The sequence below is a fragment of the Salmo salar genome, chromosome ssa29, assembly GCF_905237065.1.
Source record: "Salmo salar chromosome ssa29, Ssal_v3.1, whole genome shotgun sequence".
NCBI lineage: Eukaryota > Metazoa > Chordata > Actinopteri > Salmoniformes > Salmonidae > Salmo > Salmo salar.
In genome coordinates, this window is record NC_059470.1 from 17,056,535 (window position 1) to 17,076,432 (window position 19,898).

Below are 19,898 nucleotides of genomic sequence, written 5' to 3' on the forward strand. Positions count from 1 at the left end.
ACCTCCTCCTCCATGCTTCACGGTGGGAACCACACATGCGGAGATCATCTGTTCACCTACTCTGCATATCACAACGACCCGGCTGTTGGAACCAAAAATCTCAAATTTGGACTCAGACTTAAGGACAGATTTCCACCGGTCTAATGTCCATTGCTCGTGTTTCTTATCCCAAATAAGTGTCTTCTTATTATTGGTGTCCTTCAGATGTGGTTTCTTTGAAGGAATTCGACCATGAAGGCCTGATTCACGCAGCCTCCTCTGAACAGTTGATGTTGAGATGTGTCTGTTACTTGAACTCTGTGAAGCATTTATTTGGGCTGCAATCTGAGGTGCAGTTATTTTAATGAACTTATCCTCTGTAGCAGAGGTAACTTTGGGGTTCCATTCCTGTGGCGGTCCTCATGAGAGTCAAGTTCATCATAGCTCTTGATGGTTTGTGCGACTGCACTTGAAGAAACTTTCAAAGTTCTTGAAATGTTCCGGATTGACTGACCTTCATGCCTTAAAGTAATGATGGACTGTCGTTTCTCTTTGCTTATCTGAGCTGTTCTTGCCATAATATAGACTTGGTATTTTACCAAATAGGGCTATCTTTTGAATACCACCCTTACCTTGTCACAACACCTGTGAATGGCTCAAACGCATTAAGGAAAGAATTTCCACAAATGTACTTTTAACAAGGCACAGCTGTTAATTGAAATGCATTCCAGGTGGCTACCTGTCACGTCCTGACCAGTATAGGGGTGTAGTGTGGTCAGGACGTGGCAGAGGGTATTTGTTTCATGTGGTTCGGGGTGGTTGTGTGTTTCGTGGTGTATTTGATTTATTATTCCGGGTTTTGGGCACTGGTCTATGTTAATGTATTTCTATGTTTAGTCTAGTTCTTTATATTTCTATGTTTAGTTTATTGGGGATTGGACTCTCAATTGGAGGCAGGTGTTTTCTAGTTGCCTCTGATTGAGAGTCCTATATATAGGTATGTGTTTGTTTTAGTGTTTGGTGGGAGATTGTGCTAGGTATAGCTTTGTGCCTTACCGGCCTGTTATTAGTCGTTGTGTACGTGTTTATTTTGGTTTACCTTCTTTGTCCGTTAAATAAAAAGAAGATGAGTGCACATTTTCCTGCTGCGTCTTGGTCCGCTTTAACCTACGACAACCGTGACACTACCTCATTAAGCTTTTTACAAATGTTTGAATTTTTGAGATTACGAAGTATTTTGTGTAGATCGTTGACAAAAAAATGACACAACAAAATGTGTAAAAAGTCAAGGTGTGTGAATACTTTATGAGGGCACTGTATTGGGCCTTCTGTTTGCTTGGATGACTGTAGTCAACCTCATTAAGCTGGTTGAGCGAATGCAAAGAGTGTGCAAAGCTGGCATCAAGGCAAAGGGTGGCTACATTGATGAATCTGAAATATAATTTTTTTAACACTTTTCTGGCTACTACATGACTCCATATGTGGTATTTCATAGATTTGATGTCTTCACTATTATTCTACAGTGTAGAAAATAGTACAAATAAATAAAAACCCTTGAATGAGTAGGTGTCAAAACTTTTGACTGGTACTGTATAGAGCACTACTTTTGACCCAGCCCTATTGGTTGACTCAGCCCTATTGGTTGACTCAGCCCTATTGGTTGACTCAGCCCTATTGGTTGACCCAGCCCTATTGGCCCTGGTCCAAATCAGTGTACTGTATAAGGAACAGGGTGCCATTTGAGACATATTTTGTTACTGTTCTAATCTCTTGGATGAGAAATGGATGGACGTTCTGTTCTTGACCTGGTAGTCGCAGGCGGGAGAGGGGGAGAGGCGGGGGGATAGGGGGACATAAGTTAGGAGGAGAAAAGGTTGGAAGAGAGAGAACTGGGACAGAAGAGAAAAGAAACAAAGGTGAAAGTTAGCAGGAGAGGAGGACTTGACGTGATACAGGACGTGGGGAGAAGAGAGGAGGAGCGGTAGAGATATAAACCATGTCATCAGGCACGTCCTCGGACAGCTGTGTGACTCCACGTTCGGGGTCCTGATGCAAAAGGTCAAAGGTTGTGGTGCTTCTAAACGGTCAACGCCAAGGAACCACCGCCAAGAAGTTGTGCAACTAATAATCGTTCCATGTCCGCTCTCTCTTTTCCCATTACTGAAACATCCCCATTCCCTCCAGTGAGGTTGGAAGTTGGAAATCCGTCTCCACTTTGGACGGGGAAGGAAGGAAATGCTGATTGTGTAATAAATGTATCCTTTGTTCCAAATGTGAAAGCTTCAATTCATCAATACATAGTTACAGCACAAAAGACAGGAGACAAGGTCAGTCACACACCACACAGCCACTTACACACACAGAGACAGAGACAGAGACAGAGACAGACAGAGAGACAGACAGAGACAGAGACGGAGCGAGAGAGCGAGAGAGAGAGCGAGCAAGCGAGAGAGAGAGAGAGAGAGAGAGAGAGAGAGAGAGAGCGAGAGAGAGATAGAGAGAGAGACACACACACACATTTCCCTCAGATTACACAGACCCACAAAGAATTCCAAAACAAATCCAATTTCGATAAACTCACATATCTATTGGGCGAAATACCACAGTGTGCCATCCCAGCAGCAAGATTTGTGATCTGATTTGTGATCTGAAGAACAAACACCATTGTAAATACAACCTATATTTATGTTGATTTATTTTCCCTTTCGTACCTTAACTATTTACATATCGTTACAACACTGTATATAGACATAATATGACATTTGAAATGTCTTTATTCTTTTGGAACTTTTGTGATTGTAATGTTTACTGTAAAAAAAATGATATGTTACCCATACCAATAAAGCCCCTTAATTAAATTTCAATTGAGAGAGCGAGAGAAAAAAACAGAGGGAGCGGGGTGAAAGAGGGACAGAGGGTTAATCAAGAGAAAGATATCTGGAGAGAATGGACGAGGGACAGATAGAAGGAGAGGGTTAGAACGAAAGAGAGCGCAAGTGAGAACTTTTAAATCGGGGCCTTTAGAAATGGACCCTCCCTCTCTGCCTGGTTTAAGAGGGCCCGGGAGCTCATTTTACTCTGCTGTTCCTGACAGGCCCTATCAGAGATCTGAGGACCCGATCAATAGTCTCTGTAATCCACTGGCTAACACTGGCACACCCAGACCCATAGAGGTCACAGCAAATTAGCCACGCCACGACTAGCTGTCCATTACAGGTTATATTAGTCCTGCTGCTCGCGGTCTGACAATGCTGTTACAGATCACCTTTAATGAGCTGGGAGGAACTGGGAGGAAGGTATGTGCTTGTATGGGGGTGGTTGTGTGAGTGTGTGTCTACCTTTAATGAAGGTCTCAGTGCGTCACAATGTGAGCATACACTAATTAGCATTGACAGAAGCATGTCATTAACATCCGTGCTGAGAAGCATGTCTCTGTGTGTGGTTGTGTGTGTGTGTGTGTGTGTGTGTGTTGTTCCTGTCAGATGCCAGTGTTTTACATTTCCTCCCTGTGACTCTGAACCTCCAAGCGATGAAACCATCAACAGCCCTGGAAGCAGCATGGCCAGCAAGGGAACACACACACACACACACAGACACACACACACACACACACACACACACACACACACACACACACACACACACACACACACACACACACACACACAGACACACACACAGACACACACACACACACACACACACACACACACACACACACACAGACACACACACACACACACACACACACACACACACACACACACACACACACACACACACACACACACACACACACACACACACACACTAGAGTAACAACGTGAGTGAGAATGAGTCTCCTCTCACTCACTAGAGACCACTATATCACACACAATGGCCTTCTAAAACTACTGCTGCTCACTTTATGAGGCTCACATGTATCCGGAGGACCAGTTTATTCTAGTGTGTGTGTGAGGGTGTGTGTGTGTGTACATGTGCTCGTGTGTGTGTTTATAATAGGGGAAACGGCATCAGCGGAAGCAGTCGCCGGTCTTTACAAATCCCACCATTTCCTCTGCTTATTACAAAATGTATTTTCCCCCCAGCTTGTTTCACCGTCCTTGCAGTGCATATTAAAATGGAAATCAAACCAATAGTCTCAGACAAATAAACAAATTCTTCCACTCCTGAAGTGACAAACAAAATACTTCTGAGTAAGGGTGTGTGTGTGTGCACCGTGTGTGCGTACGTGCTTGGCAGGTGTGCGTACGTGTGTGTGTGTGTGTGCCTGCACATATCTGTGTACGTGTGTGTGCGTGCGTGTGTGTTGCCAGACTCACTCGTGTATCTGTGAGGCGTGGCCCTCCATCTCTTTCACCAGCGTGGTCAGCTTGCCCAGTAGTTTCTGGTAGGAGTCCAAGATCAGCAGGTCATCCTCCCGGAGCAGGAAGCGGAGGCCGTGACCCTCCGTACGACCCAGACTGTGACCCGACGGAGCTGCCATACTGGTGATGGTGTGTTGTACATACACCATGGGGTTCAGCTTACCTGGGAGACGGACAGAATTAAACACATCACTACAATGGACATTGGCATCCTAGTAAGATGACAAGAAATTCAGTTGCTGGCTCCTTCTCTAACCCCGCTAGGCTATCTGCCGCCCCCTCCTCCAGGGTTAGGGGTCAGAGGTCAGGGCCTAGTGCTATTCTCTCACCTTGTTCGGCGTTACGACCTCCTCTCTCCAGGGTGGAACTCTTCCTGTTGTCCAGCTGCACTCCAAAGGCGCTGCCCAGAGAGGTGGTGGTTTTGGGGTAGGACACCTCCATCACGTTCACATGGCAGTTGGTGGGGCAGAAGTCGCTGCTGTGGAGCGGGGACACCTTGGTTTTAGCCTGCTTAAAGGTGGGCCACGCCCTGTTCTTCAACACCCGCGAGAACTGGAGGGAGGAGAGAGAGAGAGATGGTGGGAGTTAGCATTTAACAATGCTTTGGTGATGCTCTCTTTAGGATTGCAAAATTACACCAAGTTTATAAAAATTCTCCAAGTTTTCCAGAAATCCCTGTTTGGGGATTCCATTATTTCCTGCTTATTCCCTCCTGATTCCAGGAATCTTACAACCGGGATTTCTGTAAAACCTTAGAATTTGGGGAAAGCTACTTGAATCCTCGCTCTTTCGGTCTCTGGATGCAGGTTTTTTGCCAAGCAGTAATAGACTGGTCAGAATACCCCTGTCAGAATCATTTACATTCCCCTCTGCAATCCTTTGATTTATGTTAAATATTTGATCCATTAGCCATTCATCAACGTTTGGACACAGGAAACAGAATGTGCGTAACAAACAACCAGAGTCTGTGTTTATGTGGAGTATTTACAAGTCTGAGCAACTCTGAACCTGAAACACATCACCTATCAACACACTCATTCATAAGTATAACCATGTTTAAGGCTGGGTTGGGTGATTTAACTGAAACCAGAGGATTATTGCACACAGTCTGACGAAGTACTTTAAACAGGTAACATAAAACGAGCTCTTCTTCTCTACTGAGACGTTCTATGAAGACGTATCACGTCAAGAAGCTTGACCTTCTACCCCGGTATGATTTCATCTCAGCTGCATGGTTGTGTATGTGTTTCAGAGGGTCCCCCCCCCGTCCCCCCATTCACATACACCCATGCAGAACTAACAAACACCGGACAAATAGAGACATCCATCACAGTGTATTGTGGTTTGGCAGTTTCCATTGAAACCAGAAGAAGAAATGTCTTCTGTCAGATACATCACCCTGGACAATATAAATACTATATTGTTTAAATGAATATATACTTCCCCTGGGCTGCACGGTAAATCTCGTACACAACCATGGAAAACAGGAACATAAATCTGCACGCCGCCGACCTCTCTACTGTAAGCCATGCTCCCCTGGTCTGCGTACTAACCAAGTGACTGATAACATCTGTGTGTGTTAATATGCTAGGTGTCTAGGGGGTATGTTCAGCATTCTAAAAACATTTTTTTGTGAACCCTCTGTCCCAGGCCCGACATAACGTTCACGCACATCTCTCTGCATAAACGTTCACACGCATCTCTCTGCATAAACGTTCACACACATCTCTCTGCATAAACGTTCACGCACATCTCTCTGCATAAACGTTCCCGCACATCTCTCTGCATAAACGTTCACACACATCTCTCTGCATAAACATTCACGCACATCTCTCTGCATAAATGTTCACGCACATCTCTCTACATAAACATTCCCACACGTCGCAAACGATTGATGGCCTATTGGGCAAATCTCCCTTGAGGCAGTCAAGCCATTGCGTTCCGTTCACAATTATTGTAGTCTGGTTGCGGTCGCAGCTAGACCTCGTTTCAAAGGTATCAATAAATAATCATATTTGTATGCCTAGCAATCACAAATTACGTTACTGACTCAAATTAACGAAAGAAGTCGAAAGAGTCGTTATTTTGACTGAACGGGTCAAAAAGGTTCAGAGTCAGTAAAAAGAGCCGAACTTCCCATCACTAGTAGCCGGCCGACCCACCAGGCTATCTACATAACGGTCTCTCCCTCACCCTCCCTCCCTCCCTCCCTCCACTGGAACATGTACAGGAGGGAGTTATTACACAACTTTAGGCCAGGATGTAGAGATCTTTAGTCTATCCAGCTGGGGTTAATCCAAGGCTCCATCAAAGGTATAGCCAGAGTTTAGAAGTGATTATCTCCCTCCCTCTCTCTCTCGCTCTCTCTCTCTCTCTCTCTCTCTCACTCACTCTCTCACATATAAACACGTGCTCACATGCACAAACCACACACACGCTTACCTAAATATTACCCGGACCTCTCTCAAGGGTCAAGAAGAGCTGATTACATTTCAGCAGGCCAGTGTACTTCCTTGTTGACGTAAGAGCGCATCTTGTTTATAACGTCTCACTTCTCGTGTAATCTGACAGACCGGTGTCAACATCCCTGGTAAATAACTGCCTCTGTCTGTCTCAGCAAATACAGGGGGTGACACTCTTTCATTATTTTCTGTTGATCTTTCATTCGGCATATAAACAGACACATTCAAATTCCACAGCAAAACAGTGGGCAAAAAAAAAAAATGGTGCCCTATTCCGTACATAGTGCACTTCTTTTGACCAGAGCCCTGCGGGCTACGTAGTGCTCTAGGGAATAGGGTGCTATTTGGGATGCAGACATTCAGTGGAAATGTGATGATGCTCTGATAACAGAAGTGTCAGCAGTGAAGTGGTCGTGGCATCCTGTCTAGAGCAGTAGAACGAATGGTGCTTTATATTATTATATACTTTTTAGTAATATTATTCATGTGTTGACAGAGAAAATGTGTCCTCGCAATGGGAGATGATGTAATTCCGTACTTTACTTTGTTCACAACCACCTGAGAGACACACCCGTCCCCCACCACCCCACGCCGTACCTTTCTGTAGTTGGTGATACGTCTGTTGATGTGCTCCACCCGCTCTCCACACATGGCGCTGAAGCGGACCTGCAGGTCCCCGGGGATGACGTCACAGCTGGAGCTCAGTCTGCTGCACATCTGAACCAGCGTGTCATCACTATGCGCCAGCGCCTCCAGGATCTGACAGGGTTGAAGGATAAAGGTTAGAGAGGAGGCTGACTTTATTACATGTAACTTATAAGGGTAAAAGGTCCTATCCAATCCTTAAAAGGTGCAATATGCAGAAATCGCTCCACTATTTCCTGGTTGCTAAAATTCAAATAGTTCACCTAATTTCAGTTTATGTGAACAAAACAAGCTATGCATAGTGTAGATTCAAAGTACCATCTAAACTGCTGTGAAATATATTTTTCATAACCAAAAAGATGGTATTTTCAGCTTTTTCTGTACTAAACTGAAAGTAATAGGCCCAAAAACTAAAACTTAAGAACAGGAAGCATAGAAATAGCACACAAAGAACAGATCTACAGCTTATTAGACTTGCTTTTAATTAGAATGACAGATCTAGAACTCACATTTCTGTATGAATTTGGTCAGGTCACCAAAAAACGTACATATCGCAGCTTTAAATCACAGACAGAAAAGAGAAAGTCCAAAGAAGCAGAGTTGCAGAAAAGGCAAGAGTGACGGAGAAAAAAACATTTTCAGTTTTTTTAACTGGACGCCCACCAGAAGAGAAGAAGAACGGCAGGGGAAATGTAACAGCGGGAGGAGAGAAGTGTAGGAGAGGACTGAAGGAGAGGAGTGAAGGAGAGGAGTGAAGGAGAGGAGTGTAGGAGAGGAGTGAAGGAGAGGAGTGAAGGAGAGGAGTGAAGGAGAGGAGTGGAGGAGAGGAGTGTAGGAGAGGAGTGAAGGAGAGGAGTGGAGGAGAGAAGTGGAGGAGAGGAATGGAGGAGAGGAGTGGAGGAGAGGAGTGGAGGAGAGGAGTGGAGGAGAGAAGTGGAGGAGAGGAGTGAAGGAGAGGAGTGAAGGAGAGGAGTGGAGGAGAGGAGTGGAGGAGAGGAGTGAAGGAGAGGAGTGAAGGAGAGGAGTGAAGGAGAGGAGTGGAGGAGAGAAGTGGAGGAGAGGAGTGAAGGAGAGGAGTGGAGGAGAGGAGTGAAGGAGAGGAGTGGAGGAGAGAAGTGGAGGAGAGGAGTGAAGGAGAGGAGTGAAGGAGATGAGTGTATTAGAGGAGTGAAGGAGAGGAGTGGAGGAGAGAAGTGGAGGAGAGGAGTGGAGGAGAGGAGTGGAGGAGAGGAGTGAAGGAGAGGAGTGGAGGAGAGAAGTGGAGGAGAGGAGTGAAGGAGAGGAGTGGAGGAGAGGAGTGAAGGAGAGGAGTGAAGGAGAGGAGTGAAGGAGAGGAGTGTAGGAGAGGAGTGAAGGAGAGGAGTGGAGGAGAGAAGTGGAGGAGAGGAGTGGAGGAGAGGAGTGAAGGAGAGGAGTGTAGGAGAGGAGTGGAGGAGAGGAGTGGAGGAGAGAAGTGGAGGAGAGGAGTGAAGGAGAGGAGTGAAGGAGAGGAGTGAAGGAGAGGAGTGGAGGAGAGAAGTGGAGGAGAGGAGTGAAGGAGAGAAGTGGAGGAGAGGAGTGTAGGAGAGGAGTGGGGGAGAGGAGTGGAGGAGAGGAGTGAAGGAGAGGAGTGTAGGAGAGGAGTGAAGGAGAGGAGTGAAGGAGAGGAGTGGAGGAGAGGAGTGAAGGAGAGGAGTGAAGGAGAGGAGTGGAGGAGAGGAGTGGAGGAGAGGAGTGAAGGAGAGGAGTGAAGGAGAGGAGTGAAGGAGAGGAGTGGAGGAGAGAAGTGGAGGAGAGGAGTGAAGGAGAGGAGTGGAGGAGAGGAGTGAAGGAGAGGAGTGGAGGAGAGAAGTGGAGGAGAGGAGTGAAGGAGAGGAGTGAAGGAGATGAGTGTATTAGAGGAGTGAAGGAGAGGAGTGGAGGAGAGAAGTGGAGGAGAGGAGTGGAGGAGAGGAGTGGAGGAGAGGAGTGAAGGAGAGGAGTGAAGGAGAGGAGTGAAGGAGAGGAGTGAAGGAGAGGAGTGTAGGAGAGGAGTGAAGGAGAGGAGTGAAGGAGAGGAGTGAAGGAGAGGAGTGAAGGAGAGGAGTGAAGGAGAGGAGTGAAGGAGAGGAGTGGAGGAGAGAAGTGGAGGAGAGGAGTGAAGGAGAGGAGTGAAGGAGAGGAGTGAAGGAGAGGAGTGAAGGAGAGGAGTGGAGGAGAGGAGTGAAGGAGAGGAGTGGAGGAGAGGAGTGTAGGAGAGGAGTGAAGGAGAGGAGTGGAGGAGAGAAGTGGAGGAGAGGAATGAAGTAGAGGAGTGGAGGAGAGGAGTGGAGGAGAGGAGTGGAGGAGAGAAGTGGAGGAGAGGAGTGAAGGAGAGGAGTGAAGGAGAGGAGTGGAGGAGAGGAGTGGAGGAGAGGAGTGAAGGAGAGGAGTGAAGGAGAGGAGTGAAGGAGAGGAGTGGAGGAGAGAAGTGGAGGAGAGGAGTGAAGGAGAGGAGTGGAGGAGAGGAGTGAAGGAGAGGAGTGGAGGAGAGAAGTGGAGGAGAGGAGTGAAGGAGAGGAGTGAAGGAGAGGAGTGTATTAGAGGAGTGAAGGAGAGGAGTGTATTAGAGGAGTGAAGGAGAGGAGTGGAGGAGAGAAGTGGAGGAGAGGAGTGAAGGAGAGGAGTGGAGGAGAGGAGTGAAGGAGAGGAGTGGAGGAGAGAAGTGGAGGAGAGGAGTGAAGGAGAGGAGTGAAGGAGAGGAGTGTATTAGAGGAGTGAAGGAGAGGAGTGGAGGAGAGGAGTGGAGGAGAGGAGTGGAGGAGAGGAGTGAAGGAGAGGAGTGGAGGAGAGGAGTGAAGGAGAGGAGTGGAGGAGAGGAGTGAAGGAGAGGAGTGAAGGAGAGGAGTGAAGGAGAGGAGTGTAGGAGAGGAGTGAAGGAGAGGAGTGGAGGAGAGAAGTGGAGGAGAGGAGTGAAGGAGAGGAGTGAAGGAGAGGAGTGTAGGAGAGGAGTGAAGGAGAGGAGTGGAGGAGAGAAGTGGAGGAGAGGAGTGAAGGAGAGGAGTGAAGGAGAGGAGTGTAGGAGAGAAGTGGAGGAGAGGAGTGAAGGAGAGGAGTGGAGGAGAGGAGTGGAGGAGAGGAGTAGAGGAGAGAAGTGGAGGAGAGGAGTGAAGGAGAGGAGTGAAGGAGGGGAGTGAAGGAGAGGAGTGAAGGAGAGGAGTGGAGGAGAGAAGTGGAGGAGAGAAGTGGAGGAGAGGAGTGAAGGAGAGGAGTGAAGGAGAGGAGTGAAGGAGAGGAGTGGAGGAGAGGAGTGAAGGAGAGGAGTGGAGGAGAGGAGTGGAGGAGAGGAGTGAAGGAGAGGAGTGAAGGAGAGATGAAGTGTCCAGCAGCGTTTGTGATATTAAAATTCAACATCACATCACATCACACTCTTTCTCTCCCCCCCTCTCTCTCTCTTCCCCCTCTGTTTCCCTCGTACCCTCTCTTTCTTTCGCTCTCTCTCTCTCAACCCAGGACTACTGGGGCAGATGTTTGTAATAACACTAAAATGTATTTTAGTTTCTGGGGGACGAGACACAGACAGACTTTTAATATCCAGAACAAGTCATATATTTGGCCTGGGTTCAAGTGTCTGACAACTCTGACTGTTGTCGTAAATCCATGCTGGTTTGCGGTTTGGTGTGCATCTGTGTGCGTGCACACGCGTGTGCTTGTGTGTGTGCGTGACCCAGACAAATGGGGACCAATCTGATAAAGCTATTTCAGGGATGAGAACAGAACTGAAACAGTCCTAACGCACAACAAAGATCAGATCAAGTAGGGGGAAGACCGGGACAGAAGTAACACTTTTTGTTTTGATCCTAAATTTAGAGATCGATAAGCTAGTCACTATATTTTATGACAAACAATTTATATACAGTATGTCCTCCACCATTAGAAACTGTCATTTCATTTCTAGGGTAAATGAGTTGAAATGATACAGACAGAACTACTTTAATGTTACTTCTGTTCTTGCCGGCGGGGCCGAAGTAACAGGGGCTTGTGATGAAAGTAGCTGCCGGTGAGAAGTGCACAATACCTTGTCTTATTTCCATGTTTCTGGTTTGTAATGCTTGTTACTTTCAACAAATCATCAGCCATCATTTCATATATGTGTCAATTCAATAAACAAGGCTATAGGTTTGTAATTTATGACAATGAACCATGCGTCAAAATCGCAACCACAATATTTTAAAATCAGACTAAAATGGATCACATAATAGCTTAGCTATAGTAACAATCATTTCCTCATCTCACTTTAATGGGAATGTAGATGGTTACTCACAATGTCCAATGATTATTCCTGCTTAGCCCTACCAATATTACTTCTGCCGCATCCCCATCTCGTGTAACTTCTCCCTGGCTAACAAGAAACTTAAAACCTCTGCTGTCACTATTCACTAGATGGGTTTAGAAAAGAACATATGTTTGGAACTCTACAACTGAAAAGCACTTGCAGATCTGCTCAAAACAACTTTTGTTGATAAGTCGTTGAAGTGTTGTCACAGTGTGCAGATATTTTGCAGGGAGGTCGTCTTCCACATAAGGAAAGTGTCTTATTTGTATGTCTAGCAATGAAAAAATGTACACTTTTTAAAGCATGCTTTTACAAGTCTCAGTCACAAATGACAGCTCCAATAAGCCCCTAATGGTGAACGATATGTGAACGAGAGGCTTGTAGAATGACGACCATTCGGAGTTTCCTGTTCGTCGTTCAACGGCAGGGGGGGGGGTCCTGCGTGCTTCTGGGCATTACTGGCTCAAATGAACGAAATGAGCCGAAAGAGTCGTTCTTTTGACTGAACGAGTCGAAAAGATCAGAGTCGGTGAAAAGAGCCGAACTTCCCATCACTAGTGTCTGCCAGCACCCCACACCTCAGTCATCACAAAACGCTGGCAGTCTCAGAACTGACTCTCTCTCTCTGGTAGGCTTCATAACACTTAACTAGCATCGATCTCAGCTTAAGATGATTCAATAGAGAACGGTCTACAGTGGCTGCTTTGCTGCTGAAAATCATGGGGGGGGGAAATACAGTCAAAAGTGCATTAAAGTATGTTGCTATGAATGTTCTAGTAAGACAGCCAGGTATCGACTGTACACGTGCCGCATTAAGGAAGCTTGTTTCTTTGAAGGAGAGACAAATCAATACACCTCTATATCAAATGAAAAGCAATGGGAAGCAGCATTACATTTCACACAAACTCATCTGTTTTCTGTACGTCTTCATTATGCAGTAGCGGTCTCATAACGCAGCATGTACTGTACACACACACACACACACACACACACACACACACACACACACACGTCTCTTCATTATATAGTAGCTCTGCTAGCATCATAACAACACACAGGGTTCTGAGGTGATCTAACACTATAAACACCACGATGTATCATCTAGCAGGTCATTCAATTCAATCCTCTCCTCTCTTTTCTCCTCTCCTCCCATCTCCCATTTCCTCTGCAGAAATGTCTCCGTCCAGCACTGTGATCAAACCACCGGGTTTCCACAGAGTCTCCAGTGTGGTAGCTTAAAGCTTCAATCCGCAACTTCTTGGGCCACCCGACCAATTTCACATAGAAATGTGAGTTATAGATCTGTCACTCGCATTGCTAGCAAGTCTAAGAGGCGGTAGATCTGTTCTATGTACGCTCTTTCTATGCTTCGTGTTCTTAAGCTTCGTTTTTTGCGGCTTTTACTTTCGGTTTTGTACACCAGCTTCAAATAGCTGAGAATACAATATTTGGGTTTATGGAACGAATATTACACAGCGATTTAGATGCTACAATGATTCTCTAAACTATACTTGCTGGTTTTGTCACAAACAAAAATTAGGTGAACTATTTCACTTTTAGCAACCAGGAAATGGCTTCTGGTCCAACTCCACACCTGATTTAACGGCATCACTGTGTAAGTGCTGGGTTAAAATGAAAGCCTGGACTCTCAAAAGTTGCTGACCTCTATTAAACAGTCCTGTACATGATTTGTTGGTCTCAGTGGGCCCTGTCCTACCTTGGCAGTGAGGCTGAAGAATCCTTTTGGCTCCACCATCTTCTCCAGGACTCTACACTTGATCCCGGCGGTGCTGTCGTAGTCGTACACCACTCCATACTCCAGATGGACGTTGTCTACGGTCAGACTCACGTGGTCCTTCTTACCGTCAATGATAGCGATGGTGTTGAACTTATCCATCACCTCTGAGAGGGGGAACACACACAAGGGGTGAGAGAGGAGCACACACATACATACTACATACATACATACACTTGAGGTGAGATACACACACATACTGAGCGTGTACTACATGGCACAGGTGAGACTTGCAAACAGCAGGGGTGAAACACACACAATTTGTACACAACATTGTAAGGCACACAAATACACACCAGGGATGAGACACTAATGATGTCTATTGTTCCGCGATGAGGGGAGAAAGAGACTCCTTATCTCAGCAGTACATAGTCTGGCTGATAGTCTGGCTGATAGTCTGGCTGGTAGTCTGGCTGGTAGTCTGGCTGGTAGTATGGCTGGTAGTCTGGCTGGTAGTCTGGCTGGTAGTCTGGCTGATAGTCTGGCTGATAGTATGGCTGATAGTCTGGCTGATAGTCTGGCTGGTAGTCTGGCTGGTAGTATGGCTGATAGTCTGGCTGGTAGTCTGGCTGGTAGTCTGGCTGGTAGTCTGGCTGATAGTCTGGCTGATAGTATGGCTGATAGTCTGGCTGATAGTCTGGCTGATAGTCTGGCTGATATTATGGCTGATAGTATGGCTGATAGTCTGGCTGATAGTCTGGCTGGTAGTCTGGCTGGTAGTCTGGCTGATAGTCTGGCTGATAGTATGGCTGATAGTCTGGCTGATAGTCTGGCTGATAGTCTGGCTGATATTATGGCTGATAGTATGGCTGATAGTCTGGCTGATAGTCTGGCTGGTAGTCTGGCTGGTAGTCTGGCTGATAGTCTGGTTGATAGTATGGCTGATAGTCTGGCTGATAGTCTGGCTGATAGTCTGGCTGATAGTATGGCTGATAGTATGGCTGATAGTATGGCTGATAGTCTGGCTGATAGTCTGGCTGATAGTCTGGCTGTTCTGAACTAACTAATAAGCAGAGGAGAGAAACTCTTCTGGTTCCCTCCAGAAATAAAACCCTTTCTAGAGGTCATTTAGTGGGAAGACCATTTCCCTATGGCTCCCACCTCTCCTCTACTTCTACCTCCCTCTAGACCCACCACTCTACCTCTCCCTCCCTCTAGACCCACCACTCTACCTCTCCCTCCCTCTAGACCCACCACTCTACCTCTCCCTCCCTCGAGACCCACCACTCTACCTCTCCCTCCCTCTACCTCTCCCTCCCTCTAGACCCAACACTCTACCTCTCCCTCCCTCTAGACCCACCACTCTACCTCTCCCTCCCTCTAGACCCACCACTCTACCTCTCCCTCCCTCTAGACCCACCACTCTACCTCTCCCTCCCTCTACCTCTCCCTCCCTCTAGACCCAACACTCTACCTCTCCCTCCCTCTAGACCCACCACTCTACCTCTCCCTCCCTCTAGACCCACCACTCTACCTCTCCCTCCCTCGAGACCCACCACTCTACCTCTCCCTCCCTCTAGACCCACCACTCTACCTCTCCCTCCCCTCGAGACCCACCACTCTACCTCTCCCTCCCTCTAGACCCACCACTCTACCTCTCCCTCCCTCTACCTCTCCCTCCCTCTAGACCCAACACTCTACCTCTCCCTCCCTCTAGACCCACCACTCTACCTCTCCCTCCCTCGAGACCCACCACTCTACCTCTCCCTCCCTCTAGACCCACCACTCTACCTCTCCCTCCCTCTACCTCTCCCTCCCTCTAGACCCACCACTCTACCTCTCCCTCCCTCTAGACCCACCACTCTACCTCTCCCTCCCTCTAGACCCACCACTCTACCTCTCCCTCCCTCTAGACCCACCACTCTACCTCTCCCTCCCTCTAGACCCACCACTCTACCTCTCCCTCCCTCTAGACCCACCACTCTACCTCTCCCTCCCTCTAGACCCACCACTCTACCTCTCCCTCCCTCTAGACCCACCACTCTACCTCTCCCTCCCTCGAGACCCACCACTCTACCTCTCCCTCCCTCTAGACCCACCACTCTACCTCTCCCTCCCTCGAGACCCACCACTCTACCTCTCCCTCCCTCTAGACCCACCACTCTACCTCTCCCTCCCTCTAGACCCACCACTCTACCTCTCCCTCCCTCTAGACCCACCACTCTACCTCTCCCTCCCTCTAGACCCACCACTCTACCTCTCCCTCCCTCTAGACCCACCACTCTACCTCTCCCTCCCTCTAGACCCACCACTCTACCTCTCCCTCCCTCTAGACCCACCACTCTACCTCTCCCTCCCTCTAGACCCACCACTCTACCTCTCCCTCCCTCTAGACCCACCACTCTACCTCTCCCTCCCTCGAGACCCACCACTCTACCTCTCCCTCCCTCGAGACCCACCACTCTACCTCTCCCTCCCTCTAGACCCACCACTCTACCTCTCCCTCCCTCTAGACCCACCACTCTACCTCTCTCTCCCTCTAGACCCACCACTCTACCTCTCCCTCCCTCTACCTCTCACTCCCTCCATCTAGACCCACCACTCTACCTCTCCCTCCCTCTAGACCCACCACTCTACCTCTCCCTCCCTCGAGACCCACCACTCTACCTCTCCCTCCCTCGAGACCCACCACTCTACCTCTCCCTCCCTCTAGACCCACCACTCTACCTCTCCCTCCCTCTACCTCTCCCTCCCTCTAGACCCACCACTCTACCTCTCCCTCCCTCTAGACCCACCACTCTACCTCTCCCTCCCTCTAGACCCACCACTATACCTCTCCCTCCCTCTAGACCCACCACTCTACCTCTCCCTCCCTCTAGACCCACCACTCTACCCCTCCCTCCCTCTAGACCCACCACTCTACCTCTCTCTCCCTCTAGACCCACCACTCTACCTCTCCCTCCCTCTACCTCTCCCTCCCTCTAGACCCACCACTCTACCTCTCCCTCCCTCTAGACCCACCACTCTACCTCTCCCTCCCTCTAGACCCACCACTATACCTCTCCCTCCCTCTAGACCCACCACTCTACCTCTCCCTCCCTCTAGACCCACCACTCTACCCCTCCCTCCCTCTAGACCCACCACTCTACCTCTCTCTCCCTCTAGACCCACCACTCTACCTCTCCCTCCCTCCATTCATCCCCCTTCACCCCTCCCTCCCTCCCCTTCACCTGTTCCTCCCTCCACCTCTCTCTCTCCCTCCCCCCACCTCAGCTCTGAAATGTGTGTGTGTGTGTGTGTGTGTGTGTGTGTGTGTGTGTGTGTGTGTGTGTGTGTGTGTGTGTGTGTGTGTGTGTGTGTGTGTGTGTGTGTGTGTGTGTGTGTGTATCTTACCCTCTACTTTACACTGGAAGCCGTCCCCGTTCTCCTCTGCAGTTTGCTTCTGGTTCTTCCCCTGGTCCTCCTGGGAACTCTCACTGTTGTTATACACCCACTGTATACTGTCCTGCTGTATGGAGAACACCACAAACACCAGTTACATTACACAAAGTGGACCTGCCTTTTCATGTTCAATGTACAGCTTATAAACCAGCCAGATGGTGTAGAGGTCCTGCTGTGTGGTTAGGACCAGTTAAAGAGGGGTTAACATTGCATGTGAAATAGCTGCAACAGCTCTGGTCTATGATGTCACGGTTGGCCTGTCAGAGCAAACTGAGGCTTCACAAACACACTGCAGCACAAACACAACCCCATGCCAATCTCATCAAACCACTGTTCCGTGCCACAGGCGGACAAAAGGGCGTGTGTGTGTGTGTCCCCTCCACAACCCAACCCACGGCCAGCTCCCTGCCAGGACAACATGCTGTGATCGCCCACTGTGCTGTGGTCTGCTAGAGTACAACCTATAGACACACACACACACACACACAGACCCCCCCCCCTTTAGGGCGTTTCCCTGAGCCCTGGTCTGATGTGAACCAGAATCTCAGTAGTGTTGGAACCATGTAGCTCTTCATTAAACCACCAATTCCAAGGCTGGCTCATCTCGCCCCCTCTGTTCTTCTCCTCACCCTCTGTTCTTCTCCTCCATCTCTGTTCTTCTCCTCCATCTCCCCCCTCTGTTCTTCTCCTCCATCTCTGTTCTTCTCCTCCATCTCCCCCTCTGTTCTTCTCCTCCATCTCTGTTCTTCTCCTCCATCTCCCCCTCTGTTCTTCTCCTCCATCTCTGTTCTTCTCCTCCATCTCCCCCTCTGTTCTTCTCCTCCATCTCTGTTCTTCTATCCATCTCCCCCCTCTGTTCTTCTCCTCCATCTCTGTTCTTCTCCTCCATCTCTGTTCTTCTCCTCCATCTCTGTTCTTCTCCTCCATCTCTGTTCTTCTCCTCCATCTCTGTTCTTCTCCTCCATCTCCCCCCTCTGTTCTTCTCCTCCATCTCTGTTCTTCTCCTCCATCTCCCCCTCTGTTCTTCTCCTCCATCTCTGTTCTTCTCCTCCATCTCCCCCTCTGTTCTTCTCCTCCATCTCTGTTCTTCTCCTCCATCTCCCCCCTCTGTTCTCCTCCATCTCTGTTCTTCTCCTCCCCCTCTGTTCTTCTCCTCCATCTCCCCCTCTGTTCTTCTCCTCCATCTCTGTTCTTCTCCTCCATCTCCCCCCTCTGTTCTCCTCCATCTCTGTTCTTCTCCTCCCCCTCTGTTCTTCTCCTCCATCTCCCCCTCTGTTCTTCTCCTCCATCTCCCCCCTCTGTTCTCCTCCATCTCTGTTCTTCTCCTCCCCCTCTGTTCTTCTCCTCCATCGCTGTTCTTCTCCTCCCCCTCTGTTCTTCTCCTCCCCCTCTGTTCTTCTCCTCCATCTCCCCCCTCTGTTCTTCTCCTCCCCCTCTGTTCTTCTCCTCCTCCATCTCTCCCCCTCTGTTCTTCTCCTCCATCTCTCCCCCTCTGTTCTTCTCCTCCATCTCTCCCCTCTGTTCTTCTCCTCCCCCTCTGTTCTTCTCCTCCTCCATCTCTCCCCCTCTGTTCTTCTCCTCCATCTCTCCCCCTCTGTTCTTCTCCTCCATCTCTCCCTAAACATTCTCCTACAGAGGAGACTAGTGTAGGCTGGCTACTTCCCAACACTCTCCAAGCTCTTTCTCCCCCAGCCACCCCAGCCTCTCCCCCCCATCCAGCCTGACTCTCTACTCCCCCTCCCCTCGGCCCCAGCCACCCCAGCCTCTCTCCCCCCCTCCCCGGCCTCCCCTTCTCCCTCTCTGTGTGTGGGGAGAGAGACCAGGAGAGCTGGGTCATTAAGCAGGAATAATACTAGTATTGGCTCCTGTAGAACAGAGCAGGGCTGACCCCTGGCTCACTGCTCACTGTGGGGCTGAGGCTGTTGTGGGAGAGACTGGGTGGGGGAAGACACTGGGTGGGGGGGTGTGACTGGGTGGGGGGTGGGGGGAAGACACTGGGTGGGGGTGGGGTGACTGGGTGGGGGTGGGGGGAAGACACTGGGTGGGGGTGGGGTGAAGAGACTGGGTGGGGGGTGGGGGGAAGACACTGGGTGGGGGGTGGGGGAAGAGACTGGGTGGGGGTGGGGGGAAGAGACTGGGTGGGGGGGGAAGAGACTGGGTGGGGGTGGGGGGAAGACACTGGGTGGGGGTGGGGGGAAGAGAATGGGTGGGGGTGGGGGGAAGAGACTGGGTGGGGGGGGGGAAGAGACTGGGTGGGGGTGGGGGGAAGAGACTGGGTGGGGGGTGGGGGGAAGAGACTGGGTGGGGGGTGGGGGGAAGACACTGGGTGGGGGGTGGGGAGAAGAGACTGGGTGGGGGTGGGGGGAAGAGACTGGGTGGAGGGGTGGGGGGAAGACACTGGGTGGGGGGTGGGGAGAAGAGACTGGGTGGGGGGTGGGGGGAAGAGACTGGGTGGGGGGAAGAGACTGGGTGGGGGGTGGGGGGAAGAGACTGGGTGGAGGGGTGGGGGAAGACACTGGGTGGGGGGAAGACACTGGGTGGGGGGTGGGGGAAGACACTGGGTGGGGGGTGGGAGGAAGACACTGGGTGGGGGGTGGGGGAAGAGACTGGGTGGGGGGTGGGGGGAAGAGACTGGTTGGGGGGAAGCGACTGGGTGGGGGGGAAGCGACTGGGTGGGGGGGAAGAGACCGGGTGGGGGGAAGAGACCAGGTGGGGGGAAGCGACTGGGTGGGGGGGAAGAGACCGGGTGGGGGGAAGAGACCGGGTGGGGGGGGGACTGGAGTTGGAGTTCTAGTACTCCTCTCCTCTCCTTCCTGTATTACCTGTGTGGGTCTTCTGTATTTCCTACAGGCAGTAACGTGTGCGATGACGCTGGCGTGGCTCTCCTTACTGACGTTGATGTTGTTCACCTTGATGATACACTGGCCAGGGTGGAGCCCTGCAATGGCTGCCACCGTACCTACACAAAGCAGAGAAGAGAAGGGTCAAAGGTTAAA

General features: G+C 49.7%; 1 protein-coding gene across 1 annotated transcript in view; it reads right to left on the bottom strand.

The window, feature by feature from the left end:
* The window catches only part of prex2 (phosphatidylinositol-3,4,5-trisphosphate-dependent Rac exchange factor 2), a 209,451-nt gene that overhangs the window by 92,800 nt on the left and 96,753 nt on the right, over window positions 1-19,898 (bottom strand). The window contains exons 20-25 of the mRNA XM_014181194.2: window positions 19,725-19,861; window positions 16,855-16,969; window positions 13,444-13,628; window positions 7,406-7,567; window positions 4,676-4,898; window positions 4,302-4,509 (exon numbers count right to left, since the gene is read on the bottom strand). Coding sequence (XP_014036669.1) covers window positions 4,302-4,509; window positions 4,676-4,898; window positions 7,406-7,567; window positions 13,444-13,628; window positions 16,855-16,969; window positions 19,725-19,861 — 1,030 coding nt within the window. The remainder of the gene's footprint in view (window positions 1-4,301; window positions 4,510-4,675; window positions 4,899-7,405; window positions 7,568-13,443; window positions 13,629-16,854; window positions 16,970-19,724; window positions 19,862-19,898) is intronic.